Consider the following 19,239-nt stretch of genomic DNA (forward strand, 5'->3'; position numbering starts at 1 on the left):
TAGCCTATTGCTCCTCGGATACAAACCTGTACAGCATGTTACTGTACTGAATACTGTCGGCAATTGTAACACGCATCCAAGAGAGACGGAAGACACGTTAGTTTTACCTTTGTGCTGTTCATGCCGGCCATCGGTGTTGTTAGCAGGAGCTCACAATCTCCTCTCGCATCGATTATCGAAAGATGAATAAATAGTGTTTGGATTTTATAAATACGTAATCATTGCATTGATGTTATAATTTATAAATGAAGAAACAAGCTCCTGTCAATTGTGATATATATTTTCGGAACAGTGCGATTGTTTTAACAACATGAAAAGTTTCACCAAAAAGAAATTTGTGTTTTAATTTTGACTGTAACAACGATTTATTCACGCAATTCTTCAATTCAAAGGTAATTTACTTGCTAGAAGGTAAACGTGCAAATATTGCTTCAGTTTGAAAGCCGATTTCCTTGAATCCCGATTTAGCACGACCCTGTTTTTTGGCGATGACATTTTATGGACCTCAACGATCGCATTATAACAGGGCCACACTGTCGTTTATTATCATTATGAAGTATTATGTACTGTACAGCGTACATAATTGTACGTGCTATTTTTATACGACTGGCAGCGCGACGTCGACTACATCACTTGGCGATAGGAATTTTTCAGCTACATTTTTTTTTCATTTTTTTTTTTTCAGAGCTGGCAAATCCGTCGTATATGCGATCCGTCATTGCCCGGAACGTCGTTAAGCGGTGCATGACTGTATTGAAAATACTGTACGCGGTTTTTCGGCCGCTGCACAGCAACGGGTGGTTGCTTGGCAACGAAATTCAAACGCGCATATTCCCAGCACATATTGCACATGTTGGCAAAGTTTCATCGAAATCGGTTCGCTGGTTCGGGCTGTGGAGCCTCGCGTTGCGCGCGCACACACACACACACACACACACACACACACACACACACACACACACACACACACACACACACACACGGAAAACCCGACAATAAGGGATATCTAGTATATATATAGCGAATCCAATAGTAAGTTTCCTGTTTGAAGAATAACAAAATCGACTGACCAATATACTTGAAAAATCTTCGATTTCGCAAGTAACAAACACACAGACAGGGGTAAAAACATCACCTCCTTCCACCTTTGGTGGCAGAGGTAACTTGAGAGGTCATAAAACACCTTACCCCATGCCATGTTTAAGTATATAATTCAATTGAAATGTATATAATGATTTGAAGGTCATATAAAAAATATTCCAGAAGTTTACTGCCACTGATGCAGTCTTATACACCACCTTATTTAATATGTCCAAATACTGCAAAACTGGGGGTTTTTGGAAGCGGCAAGAAGGTGATTTGTGTTCCACAGTGTTCAAGTATATATTTAAGGATTCTAAACGCTTAGATTAAATATAATTAATTCTGGCAGTTTACCGCCGCTGACTCAGTCTTTTTATTTTTTTTAAGACGTTACATTAGTTCTTCATGCTTCTTGTTTGTGTCCTTTTTGACATCCTTCAAAACAGTAATTTTCCTGTTTGAAGTTATTTTCATTTCTGTTTCAGTGACAGGCAGGCAAACAAAGTAATATAATTATCTCTCTATATATACAAACGTGCGATTGGGATAGCTTCAGAGCCAAAGTACAGCTAAACTACAGGTTTGTTTTCCGATTCATGTTTCGATTTGTCATCAAAATATAGCATTCAATTGAAAGTAAGTTATTCCTCGATCATGAAATGACACTTGTAGCCACATGAACAGACAGACAAACAGACAGACAGAAGTGGACCAATTGCTTAATCTCGCTTTTCGCTTTACGTGTGTGGGGTAATTACAGATAAACTGAGAACCTTCAAACGAAAGGTCATTAATCATTACCCCCAATCAGTACTGATGACTCCCAGGATAAAATGCATGTATTTTGAATATCTGAAGATTGTACCAATTGATATGTCCTCAAATAATATTGAATTTGTTTTGCATCTTTTTCCAAAATATATGAGAAGTCACTCTGGACTAAATAATCATCCTGATACATATTCAGAGTATTATCCATACTGGTGCCGAGCAATTATTATCGTGAATGTGCATTACTCCAGCAGCCTAAACATAGCAGTAAATGAACTGCAAATTATACTCTCATTCATGTACTCTATTCCTATAATGCATAAAACCCCTTGCTAGATGAGATTCATGACTGGAGCAACGTATGATTGTTTGAAGCTCTTCTAAAGAACTTGACAATCTGACAATATCTCTGCTTCATTAGTTGACATTAGATCTGGGAAGCCTGTTGCCCATGTTTCCTGGGAGTTTGAGTGTGCAGGTTCGTAGAGCTGCAATGTCACTGCTTCCACCAACAGCTCTCAAGCACATCTTCCTGCACCTCAAAATTTTCCACAGGTGTATGTTGGCTAAACATCCAATGTCAGTAGAACTGTTCTGTTCTGCCTGTCTGTTTGTCTTCCTCTCCACTTTCTAATGTTGACAAAAGTAAATTGTAAAATCTCTGCATTGTTCTTTGTTTTCGCTCATTTTGTCTGGATGTGTTTGGATCTCGATGGAGAGAGGGAAACTCCTTCTCAGAGTTCCCTCTTGCCCACAGTGTTCCATAATGTATGCCTCACTGACAGTTAAATGTACGCATGTCATCTCCTTGGGATTGGCTCGTCTGATTTGCCTTCTAAAATATTGTTGCATCGTTTCAACCCGATGAGTTCAATGCTACGTTCCTACTCTACATTTTCAGAATATTGTTATCACACCGACTCTATGTCAACTGTGTTAGGCTGTTAGATTTGTTGGTGCACCTTTTTCATCGCATAATTAGTTTTTGTATACAAAATCGAGGCTCATGGAAGAGATTAGAACACAGAGCACAGCAGAACATAACAAGGAGAGGGTGAGGGAGAGGGGATGGTGGAAAGGGGGGGGGGCACAACAACCTGGAAAGGAAGGGGTGAGCTTGGGGAGGATTAATGAGGGTAGAAAACATCATGAGTGTGGATGGGGGGATAACCTGAGGTAGTGATAAACTGCCATCTTGAAGCCCTAGAATACAGAATGGGATTGAACAGACTTAGGAAGGTGGTTCCACAAGTGAGAGAAAAAAAGTATGATTGGGTGTGAGCAGTGAGCCTGGATTTTGGGAGTTTCTTCAGAAGCGGGTTACTGGAAGACTCCCCGCGCCCTGCAGAAACCTTGGGGCGATAGAGCAAGGAAAAGGCAAAGGGCGGAACACCAGAAAGTAGGCGATAGAAGACAGATGCCATTGACCTGTTTGCGATGTGAGAGTAATAGGCTCAGAGACTCAGCTCAGTAATGTGAGAGTAATAGGCTCAGCTCAGAGACACGGTAGCTTCCAATGATTTTCAAGGCCTTGGTTCCCATGGCATCAATAAGTGCAAGGTGTGAGGCAAGGGCTCTGACCTAAGGGGGAGAGAGCAGTATTCTATTGAACTTGCCAGTGAAGACATTGTAAGTTGATAAAGTTCTGATTTTTCAAAGAAAGACTTTACACGACAGAGAATTTTTTTGTGTGTTTTTTACTCTGAAGAAGGGTTAACGCCCGAAATGTCAGCTTCCCATGGCGGCTAGCATACCTCAATCAATGTCCTGTTAATTTCATCCATGATTTGTTGTACTTGTCCACTGATGCACATCGACACTAACCTTCACCATCAAGACTCGTTCTTCATTCTTCCTTTCTGTTTTATTGCAGTTTATTTACAGCCTTTTTTCATTCCTCAATATTTCAACATGTATTGGCCAAATTGCAGTTTTTCTCTTTTCTTCTTTTATTAATGGCAATATTGCATTGGGAAGAGTGAATTACTCCCAAGAGGATAAAAATGGTTTGAATTATTTATTTTACTTTGTCTAAGGCTCACATATGTAAGTATGTTATTGTATATTTTTGCAGGCAAGCCATGGGACATTAGAATACATATATTGAGATACGGTACTTCAACATGAGTTACAAGGATGTATGTATCGATGGTTAAACAAACACCTTATATGAGATTTGAACCTTGGATCATCATCATCGTCATCAACATCAATTTATGATGGCCTTGACAGAGCATTGGTGCTGCAAAAACTGTCTCTTAGCAAGAGTTATGCTTGGTGGTTTGCCGTTGCCTTCCCAGCAGTCATTCAAGGCAGGAATTTGTAATTTGTTCAGGGTGCCAGCGATTACTCTCCTACCCTTCATGAAAGACACTGAGGGATCTTTAATATCCACCAATGACCAGTGCTGGCAGATGGGTTCTCCATCTGAGGGTGGCACATATTGATGCTTCACCTACATGTGAAACACCAGGATGACAGTTTATAGCTGGCTTAAGATTTGCATGCAGTAAAACTTCACCATCCGTGGCTTCACCATTCACAGATTCACGTGTCTTTGTATACTTATGCACCATTTGTGGTATAATGCTTCACTTGTCTGCAGTCTTCTTTGTCCCACCGTCCCTTGCTCATTTGGTTGTATACCCTGCACACCGCATGACGCCATGGCGTAACACAGAGCTGTGCAGTTGGTTATGAACATGTACTCCACCACATAAACATCTCGCAGTACTTGCGATCCGCTACCATGACTTATTTGTAATCTGTTCATTTCCCTGTGATCCTTGCCCTTAATCATGTCTCCTTAGCATACAGTGAGTGGCGATGGGAAATCTAGGACAGAGAGACAGAATAAAGTGATGATTTTGAATCAAACAGTGGAATTGTTTGATCGGTTAGCTTGAGGTGAAAGTGCAGCTTCAATGGTGAGGTGGCATGAATGAGTCGTCTGTTCGCTGCTTTGAGAAAACTGTGGCTAATATCCTGGGAAGTTTTTCAGGAGCTACGTCTGCAAGTGCGAAACATACATTTTAAAGCCATGATCGACACATGGGAAACAAAAATGGAGGAAGTCCTAAGTGTGTGGATCTCGGATCAGAACAAGTAAAAGGTGCCCCTGATTGGCCCTGTGATACTTCCAAAGGCGGTGCGTATTTATTTACGAACGCATGGTCCAAACCTTGAGTGGTGAAGCCACCAGCTCAGCTGCCACCAGCTTCCAAGCAACCCAAGCCCTAACCCCCACCCAACATCAAAATCATGGTAAACCAGTTTAAAATAAATAAAAAACAAAATTTTAATCTTTCTTCATTTTTCAAATCTGACATGTTTATTGCACTTGTTATACAGTATGTATGTTTATTCTTGTCAGCAAAGAACTTTTGCTGACGTTATTGCACGTTTTATTAGTTTTCCTTTACTGTGGAGTAAGTTAGAGCACAAGTTGGGGGGGGGGGGTTAACTTGTCAGCCATGAGTATAACTTCTATTTTCACACAGGTCCTTTGTTTCACCTTCTACGGATGCACTATCTGCGGCACTTTCCAGGAACGTAACCTGTGCGAATCGAGAAGTTTTACTGTACCTCTAGGAATCTAGGCTACCCTGTGAGCCCAACCCAAAGAGACATTCGATAAAATGAAACTTTGTGCGATTTTTGTTTTTAAATGGAGTGCAAGGTAAAACTACGCTTCAAGACGGGAGAGAATCAAATGCAGGACTAGCAGGAATACCCGGCGTTTCTCAGGGCTGTTCTAACCCACCCGACGGACAATCTTGTCCCAGGCATACGACACGTTCTTCTGACGCATACCCTTATTTGGGCGGTGTATTGGCAACAGACCACTGCCTCGATTGCTCCCAAAAATAAATTTAACCCGGGTTATGGATGTGAAGCGAAAACATGCGTACTGCTTATGTGCATATATAATACCCTGCGTTTGAAGTCCCAAAATGTGCCGCGGCTTTGTGCGACACATTTCTGGCCCGCTCGAGGGAAAAAGAGTGGCCTGGCTCATGGACGGTGCTTGTGATGCTGGGGGGAGGAGGGGAAGGTGTGGTCTGTCGAATGGGTGGTGCTTGTGACACACAGACAGCAACTGAGCTTCATATATAAGATGAGGATGATGATGGTAACCATCTATTTTTTTTGTTTTCATCATTATTTTAGCTGCTTCAAACCGAATGTGGGCACTACAGCATCTGAGACTGATGCTCACTCCGGAGTTTGGTCAATCGCTTACTGCCACGCTTCTCCTTGGTGATGAAAGAGAGACTCTTCATGCACTGGTCAGTTCAATCCTAAGGCAACTCTTTCTTCATTACTAACGAATTTGATCTCCTTGTTTATTAATTATCAAACTTGGCTGAAGCTGCTGAAGTAACTCTCTTTGACCTTATTTATCTGCAATTATGGATTTGTATTGGCCAAAAGTATTACTTGCACATTAGCTGAGAGGAAGGAGTCGAGTAGGGGGAGGGTGGTGTGGATGTGGTTAGGAGAAGAGCCAGAATTTTATGATGTTGTTGAATGATAATATTATTTTTAGTATGTCACCTGTTTTGTTTTCATTTATTTCAAGTGTGTATTTGAATGAATTGTTGTTTCTGGTATTCTGGAATTGGTCGCATTTAGCTGTGCTCTTCTTCTTCTCCTTCTCTTCCCTTTATCAGGGGTGAGGTCCAATGCCACCAATGTTCTGCCCTGCCTTGAACACGATACTCCTCCCCTTCACCCTGTCCTCAGCCAACTCTCTCCACTCTCCAACCACCCCCACATTATTGATATCCCTCCTCACACGATCTTCCCATATTAACCATCCCTGCTTACCAAACTCTCTTCCTATGATATCCAAGGCCATCTCCACTCATGGCTCGCAGACTTCCTCTCCTGTCGCAGTCAACGTGTGGCCCTAAATGGAGTTCTTTCGTTCCCTCTTCCTGTCCAGGCTGGAGTTCCTCAAGGTAGCGTTCTGGGCCCTGTTCTCTTTCTGGTTTTCATCAATCATCTCTCCGACTCTCTGGAAAATCCTCTCTATCTCTTTGCTGATGACTCCACCCTCTGCCGTACCATCTGTCATCCCTCAGACCGGCATGCAGCAGCTTCTTCGCTCACTGCAGATCTGGGTAAAACCACAAACTGGTCCAACACGTGGAACATGTCTTTCAATCCGACATGAACCGGACAAATCTCACACTCGCACTATGTCTCTCCGAAAGGACCGTTGAGAACCGCCCCCCCCCCCCATCCACTTTCTCAACAATCCTCTGGAAGAAGTCCTTTCTTTCAAGCTTCTGGGTCTCACTATCTCTGCCATGATCTTTCCTGGGAAAGTCACATTTCAAACCTCGCCTCCAAAGCCAGTCGCCGACTGGGAATCCTCCGTCGTGCAAAGTCCTTCCTCGGCCCTCCTGAGCTCCTGACCACTTACAAAGCTTTCGTCCACAACCTGATGGAGTTCTGCTCTCCCATTTGGGCTGGTTCTCCTTACTCTCACCTTTCTCGGCTTCACGCTGTGGAAACCAAGGCATTTCGGATCATTGGCATCTCCGGTGATGAGGCTGAGTCTTTGGGCTTCTCACTCTCTCACCGCAGGCTGGTCGGTGGTCTTTCTGTCTTCTACCGTCTCCTCTCCAGCGTCGCCCCCCCCCCCCGCTCTGCGATTTGTCCCCACCACATTTCCGCAGGGCACTCAAGGTCCGCCAAAAACCCCCTTCTGGTAAAACTACCAAAATCACGAATCACTGCTCACCTTCACTCTTTCATTCCTCTTTTTTCCCGCCTTTGTAATAAACTCCCTCACTCTATTCAATCCCATTCTTCCCTCCAGGCCTTCAAAACAGCTGTTCACCACCACCTCTTATCATCCCCCATCCAAATCCTCAATCTTTTCTACCCCCGATAATCCACCCAAGCCCACCTCCTTCAAATTTCCTGCTTTCCTTCCTGAAAGTCCCTGTAATGTCCATCTTGTAATGTCCCCATGTTCCCCGCCCCATCCCTCTCCCTTCCACAGAACTCCTAATGTCTCTGTTCCCCACTGTTTTGTCCTTCCCACTCCCGCCCCTCTTGTCTCATGCCCCCCTTGCTGTGTGTTATGTGTTCGTTCTCATACGAGCCTCGACATGGTATACTACCCCCCCCCCCACAAAAACCCCCCAATCTCTCTTTTCCTCCTGTGTTACTCCCTCAACCTCTCTGCTCTCTTTGCCATTCTCTCATCCTCTATCTGCACCAGGTGACCAGCCCATTCCAGCTCGCTATTTACCAATCTCCCCGTCAAGCTTACTTTACACTAATCTCCTCCCTCAGTTCATCCATTCTTCTTCTAGTCGTCCCCTTCACTTCTGCAATCCCCTTTACATCATGTCGTATTTATAGTAATTGTTTAAGATGTGTAAAATCCTGCAATAACCATTTTGCTCACAATGTTAATTATATATTTTTTCCTACCATTCACTTTACATCTCGATACCTGGCCATGTGTCCAGATGTGCAACCTTCTGCATGAGTGTGCTTGTTATCCTGTGCACATTAAGCGAAAAGCCGGTTTAAGCAATTGGTTCACTTCTGTCCATGCATCTGTCTGTCCACAAACATCAGTTTATGATCGAGGAACAACTTGATTTCAATTGAATATTATATTTTGAACACAAATCGCTAAATGAATTGGGGGAAACGAACCGGCAGTTTAGCAATACTTTCCCTCTGAATTTGTCCCAATTTCACATGCACAAAAATGACTGAGATAATTTTAAGCGGTGAAGCCGCTTCAATATTTGGTGTGTCCTTTCATCCGTCCGTCCGTCAGCAATGAAGAAGAACCTTTCTAACCCACCGTGTATCCTTCGTTTCTCGGCTTTGCCGATATCATATTAATACGAGGAAACACAAACACAAGGAAATAAGACACAGGTGGAGGCCATGCAACTCATCATGCCTGTGCCACATCAACACCACACCAATTTATCAACACAAGATCAAAATAAGAAAATGCAAAAAGTTTTTGTGTTTTTATAGTTAAGTGTTTTTTGTGGGGTTTTTTTGAAGTTTTGGTAGGTTTTTGTATTCTCCCCGCCCTCAGGGGAGGGGGGCATGGGCTTGGTTAAAAAAAACACACATCAACCACACAACACCCCTTGGCGAGACCCCCACCAACAGAACTCCATACACATGCACACAATCACCCATCAATGCTCAAACTACCGAAAAGTCCTGTCAACATCCCTAAAACCGTCTATCTCCATAACTTGCAGGAACCTTTCTAATTTAAACTTATCGACTGTTTCTGCTGCCACTACCTTTCCAGGGAGACCATTCCAGGCATTAACTACTCTCTGAGTGAAAGTCCCCTGCCTTACTACCATTTTAACCCTCCTCTCTTTTACTCTCAGGCTATGGCCCCTGGTCCTATCACTGCCTACTCTGATGAATAATTCATCTTCACTTATATTATCGATACCTTTCATTATCTTAAACATCTCTATCATATCTCCTCGTAACCGCCTCCTTTCTCGTGAATAAAGCCCTGTCTCCTTTAGCCGCTTCTCATAGCTGAGTCGAGCGAGGCCCAGAATCAATCTCGTAGCCCTGCGCTGATCCCCCTCCATGGCATCTATGTCCTTCCTGAATTGTGGTGACCAGAACTCCACACAATATTCTAGATGTGGCCCTCACTAAATTCCTGTACAATATCGACACCACCTCTTTTTATTTATAAATGATCTCCCTCCGAATACAAGCTAAAATCCTATTTGCTTTACCTGTAGCTGCCTGGCACTGTGCTGCCTGCTTAACTCCCACATCTATTACAACCCCCAGATCCTTCTCCTGTGTGACACGCTCCAAAATTACCCCTTGCATCTTGTAATCTCTATTTTCATTGTTCTTTCCAATCCCCAACACCTTACACTTGCTCAGGTTAAATTCCATCTGCCAATCTTTTGCCCAATCTATACAAGTATCAATACTTTTCTGTATCTGATCACCACCCCCTCTGCTATCCACCTTACCTCCAAACTGTGGGTCATCTACAAATTTGGAAAGCCTCCTCTTCACCCCACTATCCAAATCATTGATATCAATAATGAATAGTAATTGTCCGAGTACTGATCCCTGAGGTACCCCGCTACTTTCATCCTCCCAGCAAGACGTCATCTCACTCACAGCCACTCTTTGCTTCCTACCCCTCAGCCAGTTTGCAATCCAATTACCCACCTGACCAGCCACTCCACAAGCCCTCACTTTGGCTAACAACCTCCGATGTGGTACCTTATCAAATGCCTTCTTAAAGTCTAGATATACTATGTCCACTGTTTTCCCTCATCCAAGCAATTAGACACTGAATAATGCCAAACTGTACTCCTTCCTTTGGACACGTGTGGGATTTAAAAAAAAAAAATTCAAACTCTGGCTGACGGTCAACCAAAATTGAAAACCCTTCTAAACAGGAAACTTAGCTTTTAAGGATGCCATAAAGGACACAAAAACAGGCACAAGTAACTAATGTGATGTGTTAAATAAAATAAAAAAAATTCTGGAAGTTTAAGGCCTAGTATTGGCTTAGTGGTTAGGGTGGCAGACTTGGGATCTTAGGGTCCTGAGTTTGAGCCCCTGTCGGCCATTGAATTAACACCAGGTGGGGTTGACTTGGCCTGTTATCCTTCTGAGGTCAGTGAAATGAGGACCAGTGAACTGGTAATAGGGGCATTGCATCAGCGGTGCCCCCATACTCGGTAGCAGTGGCGATGCACCGTTGATCTTATCCAGGTGAAAGCATGAAATGCCACCACAATAAGTGGAAATTTTAAAAATAAAAACGTGTTAAACAGGGTGGTGTAATAGACACTGTGTCAATGGTGGTAAACTTCCTGGAATTTTTTTTTTAACATGACCTTTAAAATCATTATTTTATTTCAATAGAATTATATACTTGAACACAGCTTGGGGTAAGGCATTCGATGCATTCTCTAGTTTATTTGTAGTAATCCCATTCTAAACATTTCGTGACGTGGCCTGTGCTTTTACCATCAGGGTGCTGAAGTGTCGATGCTGTTCTGTTGTTGCCAATGCTGATGCTAAAACAAGCCTTTTATTGAACTAAGAAATGTAATGTTGGTGTGTTTTGGTGCTGTACCTTCCACATACAGGAGAGTTATTGACTTTTGGTGGCTAAGATCTCATGCAAAGAAGCATAACTGTTAGCCAACATGAAAACACCATTTATTTTTGTTCACAAACTTTTGGCTTTTTATTGCAGTCTGTCAACATAATCTTCTCCTTGCATTCTTCGCAAGCAGTGCCTCGTGCTCGGCTCATGCGTTTTATATCTGGTGTCGTAAATGAATGAAAGATGTGTCTAATTTCATTATAAGTGTGAGATTAGACGAGTCTTTGTCACATTTATTGGCTATCCTACATGCTGTGAAACTCTAAGTTGTGCTTTTGTCTTTCTATCATACGGTTAACTGCATTTTCGCCACGTGTTCGTCGTTTCTTCCATGGTGGTCTCTTCCTTGTTCTCAGCTCGTACTTTTTTTTTATCATAGGAGCCGAGGCTCATGGAAAAGCTAAATAACATCGGGCAGACGAACCGTGCAATTGATGTACAATCTTCCATTTGATCTTGCATATTGAGTCGCACATGCTTTCAAGGCCCCTGCCCAGAAGCCTACCCTTGATACATATGACTTTCTTATTTATTCTACTCGGAGACATTGGTTCTAATACTGCACACAAAAGCATCAACAGACATGCCGGCTTTCACTACATCCACTGCGACAAGCATCTCTTTGAAAGTCCAACCATTGCAGCCACACTTCTCCAAAGTCCATTGAAATACACATGTGACACACTAGTTATGGTTCCTGGAGGGGAGGCATTAAGTGTCATCTTGGTGTCTGTCCCACTTTTTGAAGAATATTTTTCCCATTTTTATTTATTTAATTATTTAATTTTTTTCCCCCAATTTTCATTTTTTTATTCTCAATTATTAACATTTTCAATTATTTAATTCTTTAATATTTAATTTTTCTCCAATTTTCAATTGTCATTTACAATTTTTTGAAATTTTTTAATTCTTTCGTTTTCCCATTATTTAATTTTTTTTTTAATTACGATGGTTCCCGGAAAGAGGCGTGAAGTATTTTGAGTCTTGGTGTCCGTGGTGTCTCACCTTTTGGAAAAAAAATAATAATAAAAATCTTTGTTTCCTCCGCCGACTGAAGGTGGACGGAGGTTATGTTTTCACCCCCATCTATGTTGTCTCTGTTGGTCTGTCTGTGATCAGGATGTCTCAAAAAGTTATGGATGGATTCAGACGAAATTTGGTGGACAGGTTAGATGTGTGATGAGGACAAATTGGTTAGGTTTATCTTTAAGATCCGGATCTGGATTCAGATATGAGAATTAAAAAAAAATTTCAATGATTCTTCACCATTGAGAGATGGAGCCAAACACGATATTTCACATGCTATTTCAAAAAGTTGTCGACTGATTATGACAAAATTAAGTGGATGAGTTGGTTGAGTGACAACAACAAGCCGATTAGATTTTGATTCAGGTCGGTTCTGGATCCGGACCTGATCAGTCGTATCCAAAACGTAAACTGTTCAGCCTGGTGGAGGAATGTGTTCTATTGAGTGTCGTTCCAGTTTTCATTATGAAGAAGAATTTCAAGTGCTACTTGTTGGCTAATATTACGAGTTGGCTATACCGGTAACCATGAAGTGATCTCCGATCACAGCCCTTTTGTTGATACTGTGATCCATTCTGAATATATAGTTGATTCTGCCTTTGATACTTAAGCTGTGAAATGTTCTGCAAGCTAGCTTTGTTTGAATACATGATCCCGCACATTGATGTTTGATGAAAGACCAGGGTGCCCATTTATATACATCTGTTGATATAATACGCATAGCAATTAACATCGTCCCAGTTATTCATTCCCCATCTCCTTGAAGTTTGGAGGGAGAAGAATTTGAAACCCCCACATTCACCACTTTAGGCACACAACAACCACAACACTCACGGAAGAGTCTTGGAGGAGGAGACTTGTTCATTGTGGGACTTCTAGTTTTGGGGAACGCCTGTTGAGGAAGTCTCCGACATTGCAAATTTCAAACTTTCCCAGTATTTGGACTACAGCCCCACCGGCTGGCCGTGAATGACCATTTCTCTCCCACCCCACCCTTCGCATTTTTACCATTTTCTTCTTCCCAATCTTTGGAGGAATCTGGTCAGAGTTGCTGGCTTCCTTGAGGCTGTGGGCTTCCAGGGAGTATGATGATGATGATGACGATGACGAAGAAGAACCATTCCCTTGAAAATGTGTTGAACCCACGGAAGAGCTTAAGCGTACTTTGCTAGTACTTCATTCAGTGTACCTTCCTCTTTACCTTAATAGGGACTAGCTCTCCATACTTTCACCACATTGGCACACAATAGATGCATTCAAGCTATGCCTTTGCATCTATACTTAATGAAAATACTCCTACCAGCGATGAAGAGAATGAAATGGGTGTTACTGGGAAATTAGTGTGAAATTCTATTGTTTTTTTTTTGTTAAATGACTGAATTGTGGCAATTATCCTTCATTGCTTTATCTATTCTGTGTTAACATCAGCTTTGTTCAGATGTCTTGAACCTCGATCGGATGACGCAAGCCAAAATCCAAGCCATGGGGTTGTTCTTTTGATGATTTACATTTTTCTGCAATAAGAGCAAATGGTATTTGTTTTTTTTCCTTCTTCTTTTTTTGTCTCATTTCATGAGAGTTTAGTCCAGGCAAGTTATTGTGTTTTCCTGTCTGATACGGCTGTTGGATGCAGATTGTTTAAAAATCTCTGCAATCGCTTTATTGTGCTCAGACGTACAGCAGCACCGCTCTTTCGGCCCTTGTGAAAGGACTCCCTGAGAGCCTCCAGCGTCAGTGTGAATACGAGGAGCCTGTGGTACGCGGAGGCAAACAACTCCTTCACAGTCCTTTCTTCAAGGTAAACCATTGATGCGTCCAAACAAGCTTTATGCTATTACTTCACTTGAGACTTTCATCAAACGATTATGGATTTATTGTGTGATTTTTTTTGTTGGATTTTACCTCGAAGGATTTTATTGTCTGATTTCTTAACTGGCACGATATGCATGTGAAGTTCATTCTGCAGTCAAAACAGATTCCTTTGACCGTTTGTTCTCAGATAAAATCTCCATTTGGTTTGTTTTGTGTTATGTTTTCGCCATCATGTAATTTCAAAGAATTTCAAACCATTTGTTTGTCATAGGCGAGGATAAAGTTCTATAAGACGTAGAGAATACACTTGGCTCTCCTTGTTTACCTCTTGGAAAGCATCGTGTCATGACTACTTGCTGGTATATACAAGCCAATGTCGTCTCATAGTTGCACACACAATAATAGAGCTGGAGATCTCGTGTTATCGGTTATTCCAATACCTGCTTACAGTGTGCAGGATGTGACAGGAAGGGTTTTTGTAGAAGTCGTTGCATCACCTTTTTGTAGGAGTGTGACATCACCTGTTTTCCACATTGATGAAAATTATATTTTGAAATGGAGAGACATTTAGCATTTGCATTGCACATATTTGCTCATTTGCACTTCTCTGCCACCAAAAGGTGGACGGATTGTTATGTTTTCAACCCTGCTTGTCTGTGAGCAGGATGTCTCAAAAAGTTATGGATGGATTCCGACAAAATTTGGTGGACATGTTGAGTATGTGACAAGGACAAACTGATTCGATGTTGGTGAAGATCCGAATCCGGGTCCAGCTTCGAGAATTTTTGAAGTGATTCTTCATTATTCATTGAGAGATATGGCCAAAAACGACATATATATATATATATATATATATATATATATATATATATATATATATATATATATATATATATATATATATATATATATATATATATATATATATATCACGATATCTCAAAAAGTTGTGGACGGATTTGGCCGAAACCTGGTCGACACATTGGGTGTGTGACAAGGAAGAATTGATTCAATTTTGGTGAATATCTGATTCCGGATCTGGATCTGATAATTACCTCTCCCATCGAAGATGGGGGGAGGTTATGTTTTCATCCCTGCCTGTCTGTCTGTTCCCTAAAGTACATTGGTCAGTCGATTTTGTTATTCTGTCTGTTTATCTGTCTGTGTCTGTTTATTGCCTACAGGTCAAAATTCTAAACTGATCTTCACAAAACTTCACCACATGGTAGAGTTTGTCATCAGCAGAAGCCAATTGTTTTTGAGGTCAAAAGGTCAAAATGTCAACATAGGCCCGAGGTCAACAACTTTGGTCCATCCATCCATCCATTGTTGGTGTTGGCGCTGCCTAAGCAGTGTCCTTGGCTATTGGGCACAATCCTGGGCGGGTCAAACAACTTAGGTGAAAATCATTCTGACATTTCTGAAATCCTCAATTTTCATCCGATTGACTTGAGATTTGAAGACGATTAATATTTCAGGTCGCTGAATTCAACTAGCCAAATATTTTTGAGGTCAAATTTGTTTCATAAATTTTGCAAGTATCGTGTTCTGCATGACGTCGTCTTCTTCTTTGTTTGTTATCTTGCCAAAACGAAGTTTTTGCAAGATATGTTAGTCAGCTTGTATGTTTATTTTTTTTATTTATTTATTTTTGTTTGTCTGTAATCACATATAAAAAATTCTGCAGAGCACAGTTATCATTGGAAATTTTTGTAACTTCGCATATCAGAGGCCTATAGAGGTCCCTTTCAGCGCATAAAATTTTGAAGGTCAAGGTCAAAGGTCAAGGTCACTTTGTCGCAAATCAGGGGATTCGACGAAACCCTTATTTTTTGAGTAATTTTGATCGGATAGTCTTCAAACTTCATGGGAATATAGTTCATGGTCTGGCGCTCAGCTGATTAATTTTTGGTGGCGATTGGCCTTGACCTTCATGGTTAGCGCCTAAGGTCAAACATATTTGACCCCAAGGTCAAATTTTCAAGTTTTAGGAACCATATCGTGTAGTACCTCAAATTGAACACCTCGATGAGTGCTTTCTAGATATGTCAAGCTTGAGACATTATGACGTCATTTGGTGACGTTATGAGGCAAACGCATATTTTTCAAGGTTACTCTGTAGAACGATTCTCATCGGAATCTCTCGTAGGCAGATATTCCTCAAGGAGTCTCTCCTGGTGGATAGCAGCTCTGTTCACCTCAGTGTGACCTTGAAGAAGTCACACGTGGTCACCTTTTGGCAAGATACGGGTCACCCTGCGGGTGACATTGGTTTATTTGTTTATTTGTGAACAAAATATCTTACAATGTTTGGGACAGATTTAGACGAAATCTTGTGGAGAGCTTGAGTATGTGGCAAGGACGAAATGATTAGATTTTTGTGAAGATCTGATTCTGTATCTGGATCTGAGAATTTATTCAGAGATTCTTCACCATTGGGAGAAAGGGCCAAAAACGACATGGAGCAGGATATCTTAAAAAGTTGTGGACGGATTCAGATGAAACATGGTGGACAGGTTGGGTATGTAACAAGGAATAATTGTTTCGATTTTGGTGAAGATCCGAATGCGGATCCTAGAATTTTTAATGTGATTCTTCACCATTGAGTGATGGGGCTAAAACAATATGTAGCATAATATTTCAAAAAGTTGTGGACGGTTTCGGACGAAACTTGGTGGGCAGGTTGGGTATGCAACAATGAAGAATTGATTCGATTTTGGTCAAGATCTGGATCCAATAATTTTTTTAAGTGATCCTTCACCATTGTTTTTGGTGATAGGGCTAAAACGATATATCGCACGATATTTCAAAAATGTTTTGGGCCAAATATCTTCTCGTGGATCTTGCTTTGTGTGGCGGAGGTATCCGCTCTACCGGATGCCCTTTTAGTTGTTCATTTAATTCAACCACCGATTCTTTTTGAAGTCAACAACTTTGGTGAGATTTATAAAATCCTCAATTTTCATCCCATTGACTTGCAATTTAAAGATAATTTGCATCTCAGGTCACTGAATTGAACGAACAAGTATTTTTGAGGTCAACATAGGCCAAAAAGTCGACATTGGCTGAATTTCTAAAATTGTTAATTTTCATCCGATTGATTTGAAATTTGAATCAGATTTGCATATTTCGTCATTGAATTCAACCAACAATTATTTTTCAGGTCAAATTTGTTTTGTGGATTTCACAAGTATCATGCTACGCATGACATTTTTCTTGTTACTTACGAAAATCGATGATTTTTTCAAGTATATTGGTTGGTGTTGTGCTCTATTCTGTCTGTCTGTTTTGACGAAAATTGAAAATTTTGATCATATGTCGGTCTGTCTCGTATGTATGTATGTATGTATGTATGTATGTATGTATGTACACGTATGTATGTGTGTGATAACTCACGAACGCTTTCAGCTATCTTCGTCCAACTTTACTAGAGGATTCCGAAGGACAAATGTGAGGCTGTCAATGTTTTTGACGAAATACAGTATGTCAAATGTCAAGGTGACAGTGACATCATTTGCATGATTTTCGTTATACCTGTCAGTCTTCCAACTGACACCTTCTTTTCTGTCTGTCTGTTTGTCTGTCTGTGAACAGGATATCTCAAAAAGAGATGGATAAATTCGGATGAAATTTGGTTGACAGGATGGGTGTGTGACAAGGATGAATTGATTAGATTTTTGTAAAGGTCCTGATCTGGATTCGGATACGAGAATTTTTTAAGTGATTCTTCACCATTGAGAGATATGCCAAAAACAATAGTCAATATATCACACGATATCTCAAACAGTTATGGATGGATTTGAATGAAACTTGGTGGATGATTTTGATAGGTGACAAGAACAATCTGATTTGATTTTGGTTGAGGTCTGGATTCAGATCTTGCCTATCAGTGGGATACAAAACATAAACTGTTCAGCCTGACAGATGTATCTGCTCGATTAAGCGCTGTTCTCGTTTTTTTAAGTGATTTTTTTGCCAAAAACGATATCCATCCATCCATCCATCCATCCATCCATCCTTCCATCCATCCATCCATCGGGACCATACTCTGTGCAGGGTGTTGGTGCTACCAAAACAGTCTCCTTGGCTATTGGACGCAATCCTGGATGGGTTGCCACTCCGACACAGTATACCAGCAAGCTGGCACTCATTTTGCTGCCCTCAGAAGGATGACAGGCAGAGTCAACCCCACCTGGTATTAATTCAACAGAAAAAGCGGGGATTTGAACTCAGGATCGTACAATCCCAAACCAACCACGCTAACCATTAAGCATAAAACAACACCAGGCATAAAAACGATATATAGCACGATATTTCAAAACGTTTCCGATGGGTTCTGACAAAACTTTATGGATGAGTCGAATGGGTGACACGAAGAAGCCAATTTGATTTTGATTCAGGTACAGATCCAGATCGCGCTGATCGGTGGGATATAAAATGTAAACTGCCTCGCGGAGTTATGTGCTCTACCGCGTGTCGCTCTCGTATATTGAGATGGAATTATTCTGGAACTTTATTTCTCCATTTTGCAGCAATACTGCACTTCTTGTTTAGCCAATGTATGTATTTGTTGTTGAACAAGTATCTTGGGTTTTACTGCTTAAAGACATAAAAACTTCTGCAGAGACATTGTGATAATGAACTCCCAACGGGGGTTCGATATCACGCCTTCTTTATTTTTATAATACAGTTTCGTTTTGTTGCCACTCAGTGACTTCAGAATATATTCTGTATTTAGCATTGTAGTCATAAAATACTATTTATTTCTCACACTCTCTATAATGACTTAAAGTATTCTTTGCTATATCGGCATGCATTTCTTCACTATGATTTCATGTTTCGTTGTTTCTAATCAGGTACTCGTGGCACTTGCCTGTGACCTTGAGCTGGATTCACTGTCATGTTGTGCAGAAACGCACAAATGGGCATGGTTCCGGCGCTATTGTACCGCTGCACGAGTCGCTGTGGCGCTGGAAAAGCGCACACCCCTGCCTCGGCTATTCCTTTATTTGGTGTGTGTTTGTCTTTTCTTCCTGAAAGCATGATCTTGTCTCTCCTTGCTAATTTAGGCCACTTTGTAGCATTGAACTGCTTTTGCCATCTTGTAACAGTGATGTTTTGAAATCCAACATTCTCTTTATAATGCCTCAAAGCATCTGTCCTGCAAATAGACTATCTTTTATATATATATATATATATATATATATATATATATATATATATATATATATATATATATATATATATATATATATATATACACACATACACAAATTCAAGGCTCGTGGAACATTGAAAGGATCAGGACGCAACAGAACAAAAGGAACAGTTGAGAGAGAGGGGGAAACACCAGCAGCAGGGTTGAAGGACAATATAGA

General features: G+C 41.1%; 1 protein-coding gene across 2 annotated transcripts in view; it reads left to right on the forward strand.

Annotated features, from left to right (window-relative positions):
• Positions 1 to 19,239, forward strand: part of HERC2 (HECT and RLD domain containing E3 ubiquitin protein ligase 2) — a 600,800-nt gene that overhangs the window by 517,554 nt on the left and 64,007 nt on the right. For both annotated transcript variants that reach the window (XM_085851823.1, XM_085851824.1), the window contains exons 74-76: positions 6,025 to 6,143; positions 13,722 to 13,847; positions 18,718 to 18,873. In XM_085851823.1, coding sequence (XP_085707949.1) covers positions 6,025 to 6,143; positions 13,722 to 13,847; positions 18,718 to 18,873 — 401 coding nt within the window. The remainder of the gene's footprint in view (positions 1 to 6,024; positions 6,144 to 13,721; positions 13,848 to 18,717; positions 18,874 to 19,239) is intronic.

Source organism: Eptatretus burgeri, chromosome 13 (assembly GCF_056783735.1).
Source record: "Eptatretus burgeri isolate ZD-2024b chromosome 13, Ebu_testis_v1, whole genome shotgun sequence".
NCBI classification, from domain to species: Eukaryota; Metazoa; Chordata; class Myxini; order Myxiniformes; family Myxinidae; genus Eptatretus; species Eptatretus burgeri.